The sequence below is a fragment of the Myotis lucifugus genome, unplaced genomic scaffold, assembly GCF_000147115.1.
Source record: "Myotis lucifugus unplaced genomic scaffold, Myoluc2.0 scaffold_33, whole genome shotgun sequence".
Lineage (NCBI taxonomy): Eukaryota > Metazoa > Chordata > Mammalia > Chiroptera > Vespertilionidae > Myotis > Myotis lucifugus.
Window position 1 is genome coordinate 72911 of NW_005871081.1, and position 14334 is coordinate 87244.

The 14334-nt window shown below is 54.9% G+C and overlaps 1 protein-coding gene across 5 annotated transcripts in view; it reads right to left on the reverse strand.

Annotated features, from left to right (window-relative positions):
* The window catches only part of MCF2L (MCF.2 cell line derived transforming sequence like), a 164330-nt gene that overhangs the window by 42603 nt on the left and 107393 nt on the right, over positions 1 to 14334 (reverse strand). For 3 of the 5 annotated variants that reach the window (XR_002828765.1, XM_023752447.1, XM_023752446.1), the window contains exons 1-2: positions 11767 to 12201; positions 10441 to 10555 (exon numbers count right to left, since the gene is read on the reverse strand). Coding sequence is in view for 3 of the 5 variants with exons in the window: in XM_023752447.1 (XP_023608215.1) it covers positions 10441 to 10555; positions 11767 to 11842 (191 nt within the window). In the remaining 2 variants the exon portion in view is untranslated. Of the gene's footprint in view, positions 1 to 10440; positions 10556 to 11766; positions 12202 to 14334 lie in introns of those variants that run through there. The other 2 variants (XM_023752445.1, XM_023752448.1) reach the window with 2 other exon arrangements.

Here is a 14334-nt window from a genome sequence, read left to right on the forward strand (position 1 = left end):
TCCCTTTCCAGATTCCCCCTCACCCCGCTCCTCGAGGTGCTGTCCTGGGTCCTGGTCCAGTGCTGAGCACCCTGGAGTCTGGGCCTGCTCTGCTGATGTCAGCCAGTCCCGTGCCTGGGTGCATTCCCTCGGTCCCACCGCCCAAGTGGCATCCAAAGTCCTCCTGCCAGTCGGCTGGCTTTCCAATCAGCAGCAGCAAAACAACCTCCTTAATCGTGTTTAACTGTCTTTTAAAGAAGTTACACTTATTAATGCCACTGAGAGACTGTACGGACGAACAATGGCCAGGCCAACCTATAAAAACATAACTCTGACCCACACCCGGCAGCAACCAGCTCAGAAAACCAGCCCTCGGTCTCAGCGCCCAGCCCAGCAGCCACGCTGACTCCAGAAGTCACACTTGCAGGAAGTTGGCTGCTGTCTGCAGCAACAATCCCAGAAACCAAACAACCACCGGGGGCAACTGGCCCTGAGGGTCTGGACGCTTCAGTGACTGCCGATTCCCCACCTCTGCCCCTGCTTCCAGCTCAGGACCAACCAGAGAAAGCCCAATGCCCTCCCCTAACCGCCCCTGCACCGGGGGGTCTGCTGGGGTGTGGAAGCTGCTTGCTAGGGCGGGACCCCAACACTGAGCCAGGTCCCTGTCCTGGAACAATATTTCCTGGGATGTAAACATCAACAGGTCATAGCAAGCCAGGTTGGCGTCAACACAGGCTGGTGCTGTGGGAAGGGAGACGGCGTGGGGTTTAAAGAGGGGCAGAGCCAGGCCGAGGGCATTTCTGAGCGCATCCACGGCTCCAGCTGGGCCTCGTTCCAACCTACGCCCGCCCAGGGCTCACAGCTCGAAGCTGGAGGACGGAGGAGCAGCCCTTCCCCGTGTGAAAGGACCACGGCGACACGGAAGGAGTGTTCTTGGAGCCACTGCTAACAAGGCCCGCTCTGCCTGGCGCCGGGACCGGCGGAAACAAGGCCAGCGATGGGGCGGCATCAGGCCAGGGCATGCTCTTGCAGGAGGCGGTCACAGGCTGGCATCGTCCCAGACCGTCCCTGGCAGGTGTTGGCATGGGAGTCAGGTGGAGCTCATTCATCCATGGTTGGGCCCCACGGTCCCACGGGAAAGAAGGGCCAGCTTCCCGGAGGCCTGCCAGGACGTCAGGGCCCTGCCTAAGCAGGAGGGTCCTGAGGCTGGGCCAGCCCAGAGGGGACAGGGGATGGGCAGGCCAGGTAGGTGGTTGGATGGAGGTGGAGCCAGGAAGGACAGCCTGGGCGGGGGGCACTGAAGTTGGGGAGGGGGCACACACAGCCATACGTGCAGGACACATGGGTCCTGGCTGTAGGCAGGGCCCACTCTCCCCTTCCTGGCCCCTGACTCTATCTGTTTGCTTCTCTCTCTTTCATCCCATATTTTGACACTGGTCTACAAAAGTTAGACCAGTAAGCAAATGCTAAAAAGTCTTATTTCCTTGTTTTTCTTTTGTAAGCCAGAGGCGACGGCCGCCTTTCTCTCTGCCCCTGTGGTTTACCGGCCCAAGTTCACACCCCGTGACCTTGAGTGTGTTCCCTAGGCATTCAATACGGAGCCTTTCTTTGCTGGCTGTCCCTTCTCTCTTCTTACAATTCAGAAGCTTAACCTGTTATAAGACCATTGTGCACCGTGTTTTTCTTAATGCTGGTCAGCTTTTCATCCCAGAAAGCAAAACAGCAAGGAAAACATCAAACGCTTTTAAAACTCTCTCCCCCGCACGGTAATGTGCTTGTTCTCAAAGTCGACACGCAGTCCCAGTGAGGGCTGGCGAGTCAGCCGCACACAGAGGATGGCCCTCGGGTAAGCAGGTACCAGCCACAGAGCCCTGGCCCACAGAGCAGGGGCACTGCCTCTCTTCTTCACACCCCAGAAGGAACAGTCCACTTACCGGGGTGGGGAACGTCGGCCCACGGGCCATATAAGGCCTGCAAAATCATTTGGTCTGGCCTTGCCAAGGCATTAGGGGTGAGTTCATTAAATGTTTGACCAAATAATAGCAGGCTAAGTTTTAAGCTGATAATTTTGTCTGGCCCGTGAATGATGTTATTAATAGCCAAATGGCCTTTGGCAAAAAATAAAAATAAAGAAAAGTTCCCCACTCCTGAAAAACCACACTTATTTCTCTAAAGAGCAAGAAAACTTGCATTTTTATGTTCTTTATATTAAAGTGGTGTGTTTTTTATGTCAATAAATACAAATTTTTGGACAAAAATGAACAAAGAAAACCCAAACTAGGATACCAAGGGAATCACCGTGAATGTATCTGGAATTTGTGTGAATCACTATTTTTCAAAGACAGATTTCTAATTTAGCTCAAAAACAGCCATCAACAGATGAACAGAGCAAACAAAATGTGGCACATCCATACAATGGAACGTTATTTGCCTTAAATGGAAGGAAATTCTGACACATGCTACAACACGGATGAACCTGGAAGACATGCTCAGTGAACTAAGACAGACACAAAAAGACAAACACTGTATGATTCCACTCCTACGAGGTCCTGGAGTCATCAAATTGAGACGGAGCGCAGGGCGGTGGGTGCCGGGGCGGGGCAGGGAGGTGAGGAGTTCGTGTTTCATGGGGACAGTTTCAGTTTGGGAAGATGAAAACATCTGGAGATCTGACGCACAACAATATGAATATACTTTACTGAATATCTACTTAGAAGCAGTTAAGTTGAATATTGTGAATCTCCTACCAGATTTTTTAAAATGCTATAAAAAAAACTAACGACTACATACATTCTTTAAATACATTTCAAACATTAGCCCTGGTCAGTGTGGATCTGTGGTAGAGCAATGGCCCACACATCAAAGGGTTCGATTCCGGGTCAAGGGCACACACCTGGGTTGCAGGTTCGATCCCCGGCCCCAATCGATGTGTCTCTCTCACCTCTCTCTTTCTCTGTTTCTCTCTTCCCCTTATTCCCTCCCTCTCTCTCTAAAAATCAATGGAAAAAATATCCTCAGGGGAGGATTAACAAAAAAAGAAATGAAAGGGTGCACATCTGGCCAGTTCTTCGTAAGAGTGGAGTGACCTACTTGCTGGGGGGGCATAAAGACACAGCCGTGGGAAGTCAGACCAGGCTGACGACCTTCTGGAATCTGCTCATTACCTGCGTTAGGTTTGTCCTGCAGCCCAACCGTCCGCCTTTCCCGCTCCTGTGTCCGAGTGCGGGTCCTGGACCCGGTGCCTCCTCCTCCTCCTCCTCCGTCCGGACTCTCTGCTGCTCACCTGGCAGCTCAGAGCTCATCTGGTGTCTTCCTCTGCCTGGATCTGCCTCAGGTGTCTCCTCCCCACCTGGAGCTGAAACTCTAGCTGCGCAGGCAGGCGACCTGCGCAGGCTTCCAGGTGACCCGTGCCTCCCCGTCTGCACCACCCCAGCCCCACGGGGCGGATGAGCTGGCAGGTGCAGCCTGGGCGTTAAGGGAAGGACCCCCTCCCCCTTGCTCTCACTCCCACAAGTTGCTTCACTGTACACTTAGAAATGGTTAAGGCGGGATGCTGTATGTTACAAATACCTTCCCCTCACAGCAAAATGTCATTATTTTGCAGTCAGGCAAGGGCTGTGGTTTCTCCTACTGGGCAGGAACCAGGTAGTCATCTCCTGGCCTCTTCTCCATAATGGGATCCCACCCATCCCGCCCGCCGGCTCCAGCAGAGGGAAGCGCTCCACGGCTGAGATGCTCAGGATGGCAGCCACCGGCTGCAAGGGAGTTGCAACATGGCCGGCCTGAGCCAGGCACTGCACTTGCACAGGAATTAATTTTAATTTTTAAATAGATAGCCAGGCATGGCTAGGGGCTGTCACACCGGCCGGCCGGCAGCGCCAGAGCAAGATCATTGCAACCAAGGGAGATGCCTCGAGGAGAGGAGCGGCCTCTGGCTCCCCGGGATCTGCGAGGTGCAGAGATAGGACCCATCGGAGTGCAGTGGACACCGCAGTGGGCAGGGTCACTGAGCCCCCAGAGCTGCAGGCCCTGTGGGACCACGGGCTGAGCAGAGTCACTTGCGCAAATGGCGAGACTGGCCCTTTCCTAGCTGATTCCATGGCTGGAGGGGGAGGATCATGGGGCCAGAGCGTCTGAGAATTATTACAGATGGGATCCCTCTCAAGGTGCCGGATATAACCAGCCAGGCAGGGAACAAGGCTGTTCACCTCAGCAGGACTCTGGAGGGAGCCAGGGGGCAGGGGAGGGTGTGTGTGCCAAGGGAATCCCTGTTGACAGGGCAGACTCGTGTGCTGGTCCATCTATACCAGGGAGCACCGTGGCCCCTGGAAGGATGATGCTACAGGCGTAGAGGGCTGCCCGGATACGCTGTGGACTAAGAAGAGGAGGGCTGTGACGATTTCACCCAAACTCAACCCTGTGGGGGGAAGGAGCAGGTGGTGAGGGGAGACTCCCTGCTTCACGCGTATGTTTTTAATTGTTTAGGATGCGTTCACACTCACGCTTTTCTATCTTGACATTTTAAAATGAACTGAAAATCCAACCAGAAATCATAGTGGCAGCGAGAAGTAAGGTGCTTCTGAGGGCCGGGGACCCCTGGTCTGGGACTTCACTAGCCCGGAGAGCATGCACCCCTGGTAACAGGCAGCCGGCGCAGCCAGCAATCTGGAGAGGAGTCTGCGCAGTCCTGGGTTAGCCCTAGACTCACACACTAGGAGGTTGGAACCCTTGACCGGGCGTCGGGACCACATTTACATTCCTGTTTCATTCCATAAGCATCTGTCTTTCTCTTCCATACGAACTGGGCCTGTGGGTGCGTTTGTGCCCGCGTAAGTGTGTGTGGTGTGGACGTGCTCGTGTGTGGTGCATACATGCCTACGTGTGGGTGCCTCTTATCAGATGAACAGGGCCCATCGCTGAGAGCCAGCTGGGAGATGGGATCTCTGGCTCCTGAGCAGCTGGGTGATTGAACCAGGCCCATGGAAAGTCCACGTCATTGTCAGCTCCAATTAACTGTAAGAGCCCCTGACTTGCGTTTTAATTGGGCTGAGAGACTGCAGCAGTGGAGGGAGGTGATCCTCTTGATATCACCTCCCAAACCCGGGGACAGTGGGTGACTGAGCCCCCAGGGCCCTCCCAGGGGCTCCTGCAGGGCTGCCAAGGAGACATGCAAGTCCAGGGCTGCTGCACCTGTTTTTCAAAGAAAAGGCAGAAATCTACTCAGTGTTGGCCACCCTATGCATGTGCAAGTAACATGCATGTGTATGTCTGTGCATGCATGCATGCACTGTGTGCACGCACGTGTGTGCATGAGTGCAGTGTGTGTGCATGTGGGTGTGTATGTCTGTGTGTGTGTGTGTGTGTGTGTGTGTGTGTGTGTGTATACACAGCACCTGAGTGAGAAACTTGGAATGACTCCATTCACAGGGAGGGACAGGATCAGACTGAGTTTGAAACGTGACTTGCCCCAGTAAGGAGGTGTAAGGAGGTGGCCTGGGGGGCAGGGTACTTGGAGGTGGGGAGATCCTGGTTCTAGAACTGCAGGAGGGGGGACCGAGCGGCATCCATGACCCCCAGAGGCTCTGTGACCCCCTGCGATTTGCTTACTGCTGGACTCAGACGCGTACAAAGGACACATGCCGAGTGTGAAGGAGCCCGGAGGGCGCCACTCTTTCTGTTTTGCTGTTGGGTGATCTCCATCAGCATACACATGCCTCTCGTCCTCTCACCAGCTCACCGACCCATTTCTCTGCTCCCTGGGCAGCAAAACCCTGAAAGGCGTGTCTGTACGCGTGAATCGTGGGGCCAGAGAGTCCCTGCTTCACGTGTACATTTTTAATTGTTTAGGATGCATTCACACACACATTTCTGTGAATTTACTCTGGCTCGGACCCTTGTCTCCCATTTTTGTTGAATTTACTCTAATAAGCATTTTACTCCAAACCCTTCACCAAAGCTGTTCCTGGACACCCTCAGGGCTCCCAGAGGCCTGCATGCTGTGAGACGCGCACTGACCCCTCCTTCTCATCCCGTCTCACCCATCAGTAATGGACGGTCACAGTGGGACGCTTGAGAGGGAAGGGGGCCTTAAGCAGCTGCAGGCGCAGCATGACCACCGATCGAGCACCCTTTCCACCTGTGCGAGCCCCCCCTAGCCCTATAGGATCGGGGTGGGCCTTCCCTGTTTGAGACCCCAGCTGGGGCTGACCCCTCTCCCACACTGTGTTTCCTCCTTCCCTCTGACCTCCTACCCCAGTTGGAATACCTAGGGCTCCCCCTCTGCCCACCACCCCAGTTCTGGGGCCCTCACCACCCAAATGCCCACAACTGCCAAATCCACACCCAGCCGGGACCTCGCCCCAGAGTTCCAGACTCACCTCAGGGCACCCAGAGGTACCAGCCCTCAACCCGAGAGGCCCCCTGGATATGCAAGTGATCTCAACCCACATGGCCCTCCTACATGCTTCTTCTGTTCTTGGGCAACTGCTGCCCCCAAGCCGTCAGTTAGGCCATCTCGAATTCCTCTCTCCCCTCTGCCCCCCTCCTGGGGTCCCTTATGAGGACTGTACCCCATAAGTCCTTTGAGTCACCCTTTCATGGGGGCTCCCTTCTCACTGCCCATCCTGGGTCCTCGCCTCCTTTCTCTCTCATTCTTCCTTTTTATACGCTAACCCCTCCACACATTTTAGTTAATTTAATGAGAATGTGAGCAGCAGGATTTTGTCTGTTTGGTTCACTGTTAGGTCCACGTTGCCCAGCACACAACAGACAGATATGGGGGAACCAGTCAGAGCACCCCCTGTGCCTTTCTCTGTCATGTGACTGTCTGTAGGGAGGTCACAGGCCCCCTCTCCAGGGTTGGGCATGTGGTTCACTGTCACCTGTCCTCTCGGGTCCCTGGGGATGCCCCACCCAGGCCTGGCAGATGAGGGCAAACAAACCCCATTAGGATCTGCAAGAGTGGTAGGCCTCTGAGTGGTGAAACGCAGCCCTCTAGCCAAGGCATGAGCTCACAGGGACATCCCCGCAGTGTGGTCACCCTGTTGGCTGGACGCCAGCTGATACACTTGCTAGTAAATCATAAAGTCCTCCCACATCCCCTTTACTGAGTGGTGTTGCAAAGGACAACAACTTGCCTCATCTTCACGTACATCTGATAGAGCTGGAGGAAGCCCGCCTGTTTCAGTGTCACAGTTCACAATGATCAATAACTATTCGTCAAATGCAATGGCTAAAACGGGGGCTCCTGTCGTTTGCACTAATAACAGAAGAAGAGCTAAAGTCAGCACATCACATATTTCCTGGAAGGATACGATTAATGCTTGGTGAACAATGGTAGGAGGAAGTGTCTCTTAGACTTACAGCAGTCTGCATGGGATTGGTCCCTTTAATGTGCATTGGCATTTGAAAGCGCACACCTGGCTCTCAATTGAGCTCTTTCCACTTAGAGCAGTGGTTCTCAACCTTGGCTGCACATTAGAATCACCTGGGAATCTTTTTAAAATTCTGATTTCTGGGTCCCATCCTCAGGAAATTCTGTTTCTTTGTGACTAATGTTGTGGCCCCACCCCACAACAAAGAAACAGAATTTCCGGAGGATGAGGCCCAGAAATCAGGATTTTAAAAAGATTCCCAGGTGATTCTAATGTGCAGCCAAGGTTGAGAACCACTGACTTAGAGGCTGTGCTGGCTCAGCAGCAGTTTGGAGTAACTCCCGTGCCAATGACTTGCCTGTGTGAGGAGTTTTTCCTTCTTTTCTAGAAACACCTGCCCAGCTCCTCATTCCAATGGGTTTAGGATAGACCCTCCAGGGGACTGACTGCAATGCTGGCTGTGTCCATCAGGTGGCAGCATGCCCTTCCTTCTGTAACCGGGGAGGCTATTGTGGGGAGATGATTTCCCCCAAATTCTCACAGGAGAAGGAAGGCATTGCCCCACACAGGGGTGCTCAGTGGGGTGCATCCTGGGGCCACTTCAGATGCCTCTGGACGTGTCTCTCAGTTGTCACTATCTTTCCTGGCACCAAGCTGGTCCCTCATCCTGAAGACAGGGAAGCTGGGACTCTTGCATACCTACAGACACACATTTTTAATGGACACACATTCCCTAGGAACGCAGCTGCTGTGTGAACTGTGGGAGACTGCTCTTTCGTGTTCTGTAGCGCTTCACCGAAAACTATTCCCTCTTCCATACCACAAAGCGTCTGTATCAGCTGGCGTCCAGCCAACGGGGTGACCACGCTGTGGGGATGTCCCTGTGAGCTCATGCCTAAACCAGAGAGGATATCTTCAATCGCACCCCCTCGAGGTGCCGTGCCTGACATAGCGCCCTGGGGGCTGATGGACTCAGTACACACAGTGCGGGCGCCCACCTGACCTTCATGAGTCCCATGCAGCCTGCTACACATGTGACACCTGATTTCTTGTCCCTGTCGGTCCTTCTTGCTAGTTAGGGTGCTGCACCATCTTTCTGTTTAGTAGGAGTTTTATTTCTGGATGAAAAGGGCGCATTGTGTGTGACAGGCTCAGATCCATCACTCCAGCACTTGGGATTTTTATCAACCTCGACAGGGGAGAAATGAGAATAAAACATACACACACAAAGGCCCAATGCATACCATTTCCCCTGGGAACGGAGCCTCGGAATTCCTCAGGTTCTATCCAGTTACAAGCCAGCAACAGTGCAGCGGGCATCTGAACAACTAACTCTACGGTTTTCTAAACTGGAAATGAGCAGAAGGAGGTTCAATAAAGGGGAGGAGATGCCCAGCGTAAAGCTCCAAGGTGTAAGGACCCAGAACAGCTTTGCCATCTGAGAAGTGATGTCATAAACTTAGCATTCAGTGTCCATCAGCTCTGATGAGCTCCCACCTCTGCCGGGCTCCAGAGAGAGGCCTGGAGCCGAGGGGCTATCGGGGAGGGAGGGATGAGGGCCGCAACCTCCCCTGGACGTACAACTACCCGCCACCCCTGGGAGACTGTCCCTGCAGGGGAGGCTCCAGCAGCTGGGGCAGAAGCCCACGCCCCGGAAGACCAACTAGAGACTGCCCCCCACAGCTATCCCCATTTCCTTTCAAATCATTAGAGCGTGTTCTTCCCGGAAGCCACTGCTGGGCTCATCGTTTCAGGCTCAAATTGCCGCCCCTTTCCTCTTGGGGGTCAGTCCCGGTGATTCCCCACGGCCAGCGGGTCACGCGGCATTTAAGCATCCTGCTGCTGGGCACAGAGCGCGGGAGCTTCGTCTCAGGTCCCCACCCCAAGGGCACCCCTGCCTCACACCACACGGGGAGTCTGAATCCTCCAGGCGTGATCTTACTTTAGGGACCTCATTCTCTGAGGTCCCCCAGCCTCATGTATAGAATGGGCAAGACAACTGCCTTCTTGCCTCTGTAGTTCTGAGGGTCAAGGGAGACAATAGATGGAGACGCTTTGTGGTATGGTAGTCCCACCTTCAAACCCCTGGAGGGGGAACAGCTGGCCAGAGGGCCTCCCAGGGTGCCAGCCATCCCTCCTGCCCAGCTCGGCCACCTGGAGCCTGGCACACTGAGGCGGGTATGACAAGGGAAGGACAACAGAGACGGTGACTGCAGACCCCACCCGGCTGAGCCAGGGGGCGCACTGCCCGCCTTTTTTCCTGTCACGGGTCACTCACCACCCACATCTGTCCGGAGCCTCCCCCAACATACCCGGCCTCCCTTCCTCCACACCCGCCAGGTTGCTGGAATACTCTACGTGTCGCCCACCGCCCCAGCACTGGCTGGTGGTGATCGGTCGCTACTGGCGGGTGGTATTTGCAGGTCACGCATCAGTTGAACAGACTCGCTGCTTTGGTCTGTTTTCTGGACTAGACTCCTTCACGGAGCTCACATCACCCAGATTCGGGAATGTGTCCTTGCGGACGGCGAGGTGTGAGGAGAGCATCCGGTGCCTGCGACGCTGAGCTTCCATACGCACAGGGTCCCCCCATGCTACCTACCCCTCCCCGCACGTGTGTAACAGGAGGAAGAAAGGTCTCGTGCAAGGCCGTTCGCTGCATCCTGAACAGAGGCAGGGCTCCTGTGTCAGAGCGCCCGTGACCTCCTCACCACCTCTGGGCCAGGTCCCGGCCTGGGTCTCACAGCCACCTCGTCAGTGCACGTGGCCCCCTCCCCAGAGGAAGACCGTCCCCAGCATGGTCTTGCTCGTCTAATGAAGCGACTGGACACTGACGTGAGGGAGGAAAGGTCCCTGGGCGCGGCCGGACCCCAGGAGATGCAGGCTGCGGCCGGACGCCTCCCACAGGTGAGGGGAAGGATGCCGGCCCGGGAGCCGGGACAGCTGGATTCTGATCCGGCATCTCTCACGGCTCAGCCCCTTGGTTGTCTGCCGATGGGTAACTCTGGGCAGGCTCCTGAACGCCCCTCCGCCACAGTCTCCTTGTCTGACAAAGGCCCGGGGGCGGGGAGGGGGTAGTGACACGCACCTGGGGATGCTGGTGAGATAGGTCATGACATTCTGGAACTCCTTGTCGGGCACTTCGCTGAAGGCCGGGTAGTCCGGGAAGGTGATGACGGGGCTGCCGTCCTGCCCCCGCCCACCTGGGGAGACAGCAAAGGCAGCACTTAACTGGGCCTCGGTGCCACATCGTCAAGAGAACATGGCTGATCTTTCACAAGCACGGGATATTTCACTTAACATTGAGAGCATCGCCCGGCCGGCGTGGCTCAGTGGTTCAGCGTCCACCTAGGAACCAGGAGGTCAGGATTTGATTCCCAGTCAGGGCACACGCCCAGGATGCAGGCTCCATCTCCAGTGTGGGGAGAGCAGGAGGCAGCCAATCAATGATTCTCTCTCATCATTGATGTTTCTCTCTCTCTTCCTCTCAAATCAATAAAAATATATTTAAAAAATTTGAGAGCATGTTCTTCAAATTATATATATATGTATATAGATATATATATATATATATATATATATATATCCTCACCCAAGGATATGCTTTTACTAATTTTTAGAGAGAGGGGAAGGGAGAAAGAGAGAAAGAGAAACATCAACACGAGGGAAACAGATTGGTTGCCTCCCCTACATGCCCCAATTGGGAATTGAACCCCACAACCTTCTGGTGTACAGGAAGATGAGATGCTCCAGCAAACTGAACCACCCAGTCAGGGTCAACATAATATTTTTTATTATGAAATAAATTCATGCATATTGAAGGAAAATATTTGGAATATACAAAAAAGTGAGCTGAATTAAAACAATCAGCTAATATTTTGCCGCTATGGGCAGCCACCATAGCATGCGGCACATTTAATTCCAAACCTTTTTTGGTGCATTTTTCTACACAATTGAGACTGTGTTGAATATAGAGCTGGCGTCCTGCTTCTTTCCTAACATTGTGAACGACAGTTTTCCGGGCTTTATAAATGATGTGACTGTGATTGTAAATGCTGCACAACATTCCAATCAGGCTGGGTCCTAATGACCCTCCTACTGCCTACTGTACCTGCTGCAGGAAAGTTCTGGATTCCAGGGGACTTCAGCCAGCAGCGCTTGGGGCTGTGTCCCTCTCAGGACCCAGCTGACCCGCGGCCGGCTCTTCCCCTGGCTGCTGCCCTCTTCACAGGCATCGCGACAGCCTCGCCCGGGCCCTCGGTCATGCCGCGAGCAGGCTGCATCCAGTGGCCTGTCCCCAGTTCCCACCACGTGGAACAGGACCAACTAGGTCACGGAGAACCAGAACCCAGGGGCGGCCAACCACCCGCCACGCAGACACCGGCCCCCACGCTCCCCGGCGGCCGGCACTCACCAGACAGGTAAGCAAAGCGCTTCCTCAGCTGGTCCTGGATGTCGGCAGCGCAGAGCGGGGTGATGTCCTGGTGCATGATTTCATCTGCGGGGAGAGCAGACAGACGGACACACCTGTCACTCGGCGGAAACACTGCCGCACGAGCCACCAGTCTGGGTCAGCCCCCACACGGCTTCGCACATCAGCAGACAACCGAGGGGCTGGCGGTCACGTGCTTGGAAAAAAAAAGTCAGTTTCCAACACGCAGAAACCTTTGTTTCTCAGAGCACAGAAAGCGATGTGCTGAGGGATTCATCCATATTTAAACTGTGGTGTGTGTCAGAGGCACAGAGAAAGGCAGAGAGAGAGGAGGGAGGGCGGGGAGAGGGGGACGGAGAGGGACATGCAGGCAAGAAGGGGAGACACCAGGAAAGGGGAAGGGCCGGGAGCTGGAGGGCTGACTCCTACGGCCAGGAGTCAATGAGCAGCACTGAAAACAGACAGGCTTTGTTCTGGGAATCTCCACCCATGTTCTGGAAGCGATCCAGGCAACCCCTGGGGCCCTTACCTGTTGCCTATGCAAGGACTTGCTAATCAGAGAGGAAACCTGGCCCCTGTCGTGGGTCCGCAGCCTGCAAACACACACACACACACACGCGTGGGGCCTCACCACCCTGACAATGACACTGAGGAGGGTGCTGAGCCAAGTCCCCCAGGGTGCTGAGCCAAGTCCCCCAGCCTGGTGCTGAGAGGAAAAACAGCTCAGCAGGCTGCAGGCTGAACTGGCAGCACCTCCAGCCACGCCCCGGTGCCATCAACGGTTTCGCAAGACTCTAGGGGAAAACCTAGGCCCTGGGGAAAACCTAGGCCCTGGCTGAAGCTGTGAGGTCACTGCCTGGCGTGGGATGCTGGGGTGTGAGTCGCAGGTGGACTCCAGTGTTGGGTGTGCTCCGTGTCCTCTGCGTGTCCCAGCCAATGCCAGGCCAGCTAGCATGTGTTTATAGCCAATGTCTCACGTCGCAGACCCCAGCTGTCCAGTCAAGCCTGCAGTCTTGAGCGTTAACACGTCGTTTTGTCTAAAGAGACTCGGGACTCGCGGCGATGCCTTGCCAATGGCCTAAGAGGTCAGTCCTTCTGCACCCAGTCTGAGACCCGGCCACGAACAGCCTGGAGAGGTGGCTCCTGGAGATCTTTTACCCTGAAAATTCCAGGGAGGAAGCAAAATGCTATCTGCACAGATCAGCCTTAAATCCTGTTCTTCTGGTCTTGCAAACAAGCAAGTGGAAACAGGCGACACGCGAAAGCAGAGGCGGGTCCCGAAGATCCTGGCTGTGTCATCTGTGGAACTGCCCACCGCCACCACGGGCTGCCCCTCGACGGCCCGGGTGGAGGAGGAAGTGACGAGGGCGAGGGCGCCTGGGCCTGCCAGGGCCCCACGGAGCGGCGGCGGCGGCACTCGGGGTGAGGAAAGGAACAACAGTAAACCCCAAACGTTGGGAACTGCGCTGGGGCTCCCCTGGATGGCTCGGTGGCACCGATGGCATTTCCCAGTGTGCACTTCGATGTCTCAGCAATGGCTTTCTTTTGAGGGAGAAAAACAGCGTTGAAAACAGTCGCTCTAAGAGAGCTTGGAGTATCTATCTTTAATTCCAGATGAGGTGACTTAAGACTGTCTACGCCTCATTTATTTGGCATGAGTTAGGTGCGGTTCACGCAGCAGCCTAGAAGTCTAGGTTTTGCATTGCTGTTTTCTTCTCTCAACAGGAAGGAATATCCACACGAAACGTGTGCTCCTTGTCCTCCCATTCCACCTCTGCAGCCCTGGGAGGAGCATGCCACTGGGAACTCAGGGTCTCCCTGAAGCCTGGAGACGTCCCGGGGGCCGCGGGAAATAGTGCGGACACTGAGCCGGCCAGTCCTTTACCAAGTGGGGACCCAGCATCAGTGACAAGCATCAGAGTGACCTTGCCCTGGATCCTGAAATCTCCCGCCGGCACTCAACTTCCCGGCTTCACCAAGTCACGAAGAGAAAAAGCTGTGCATGTCAAGGCCTCTGATGGTGGACATGTCTGCAGTAACTCTTAGCTTGATTCTGAATGGCCGAGGCTTCGCGGTAGCACTTCCTCTCGCCAGCAAACCCTCACAGTCTGAAGCTCCTTACAGACACCCCGGGCTGTCTGTTCTCTGCCCAGCTCACCCTGATGGCAGATGGCTTTCCCAGGCACTGGAGACAGAGCTGGTATTACTGACCCTCCTGTACTTTCTGTGACAGTGTCAGTCTCAGTGGCTGGACCACTGTTCCTGTGAATTTGGTTCCATTGAGGGACGTCTAGGGGGCCTACTCACCTACCTTCTTCTTCTTCAGGTGATGCCCACCCTCATATTCTTAGATTTTCTGAAATGGACCAAGGCCCCTCCAGCCTCAGGGCCTTTGCACAAGCTGTCCCCTCTGTGATGCTTTTTTCACTTCTGTTCGCCTGTCTAATCTCACTCAACTGCAGGCCAAGATGTCACTCTTCAGGGAGGTTCCTGGCCTGGACGGGGTCTCCAGCATCCTATCAGCACCCACTATGCCCACAACTCACAGAT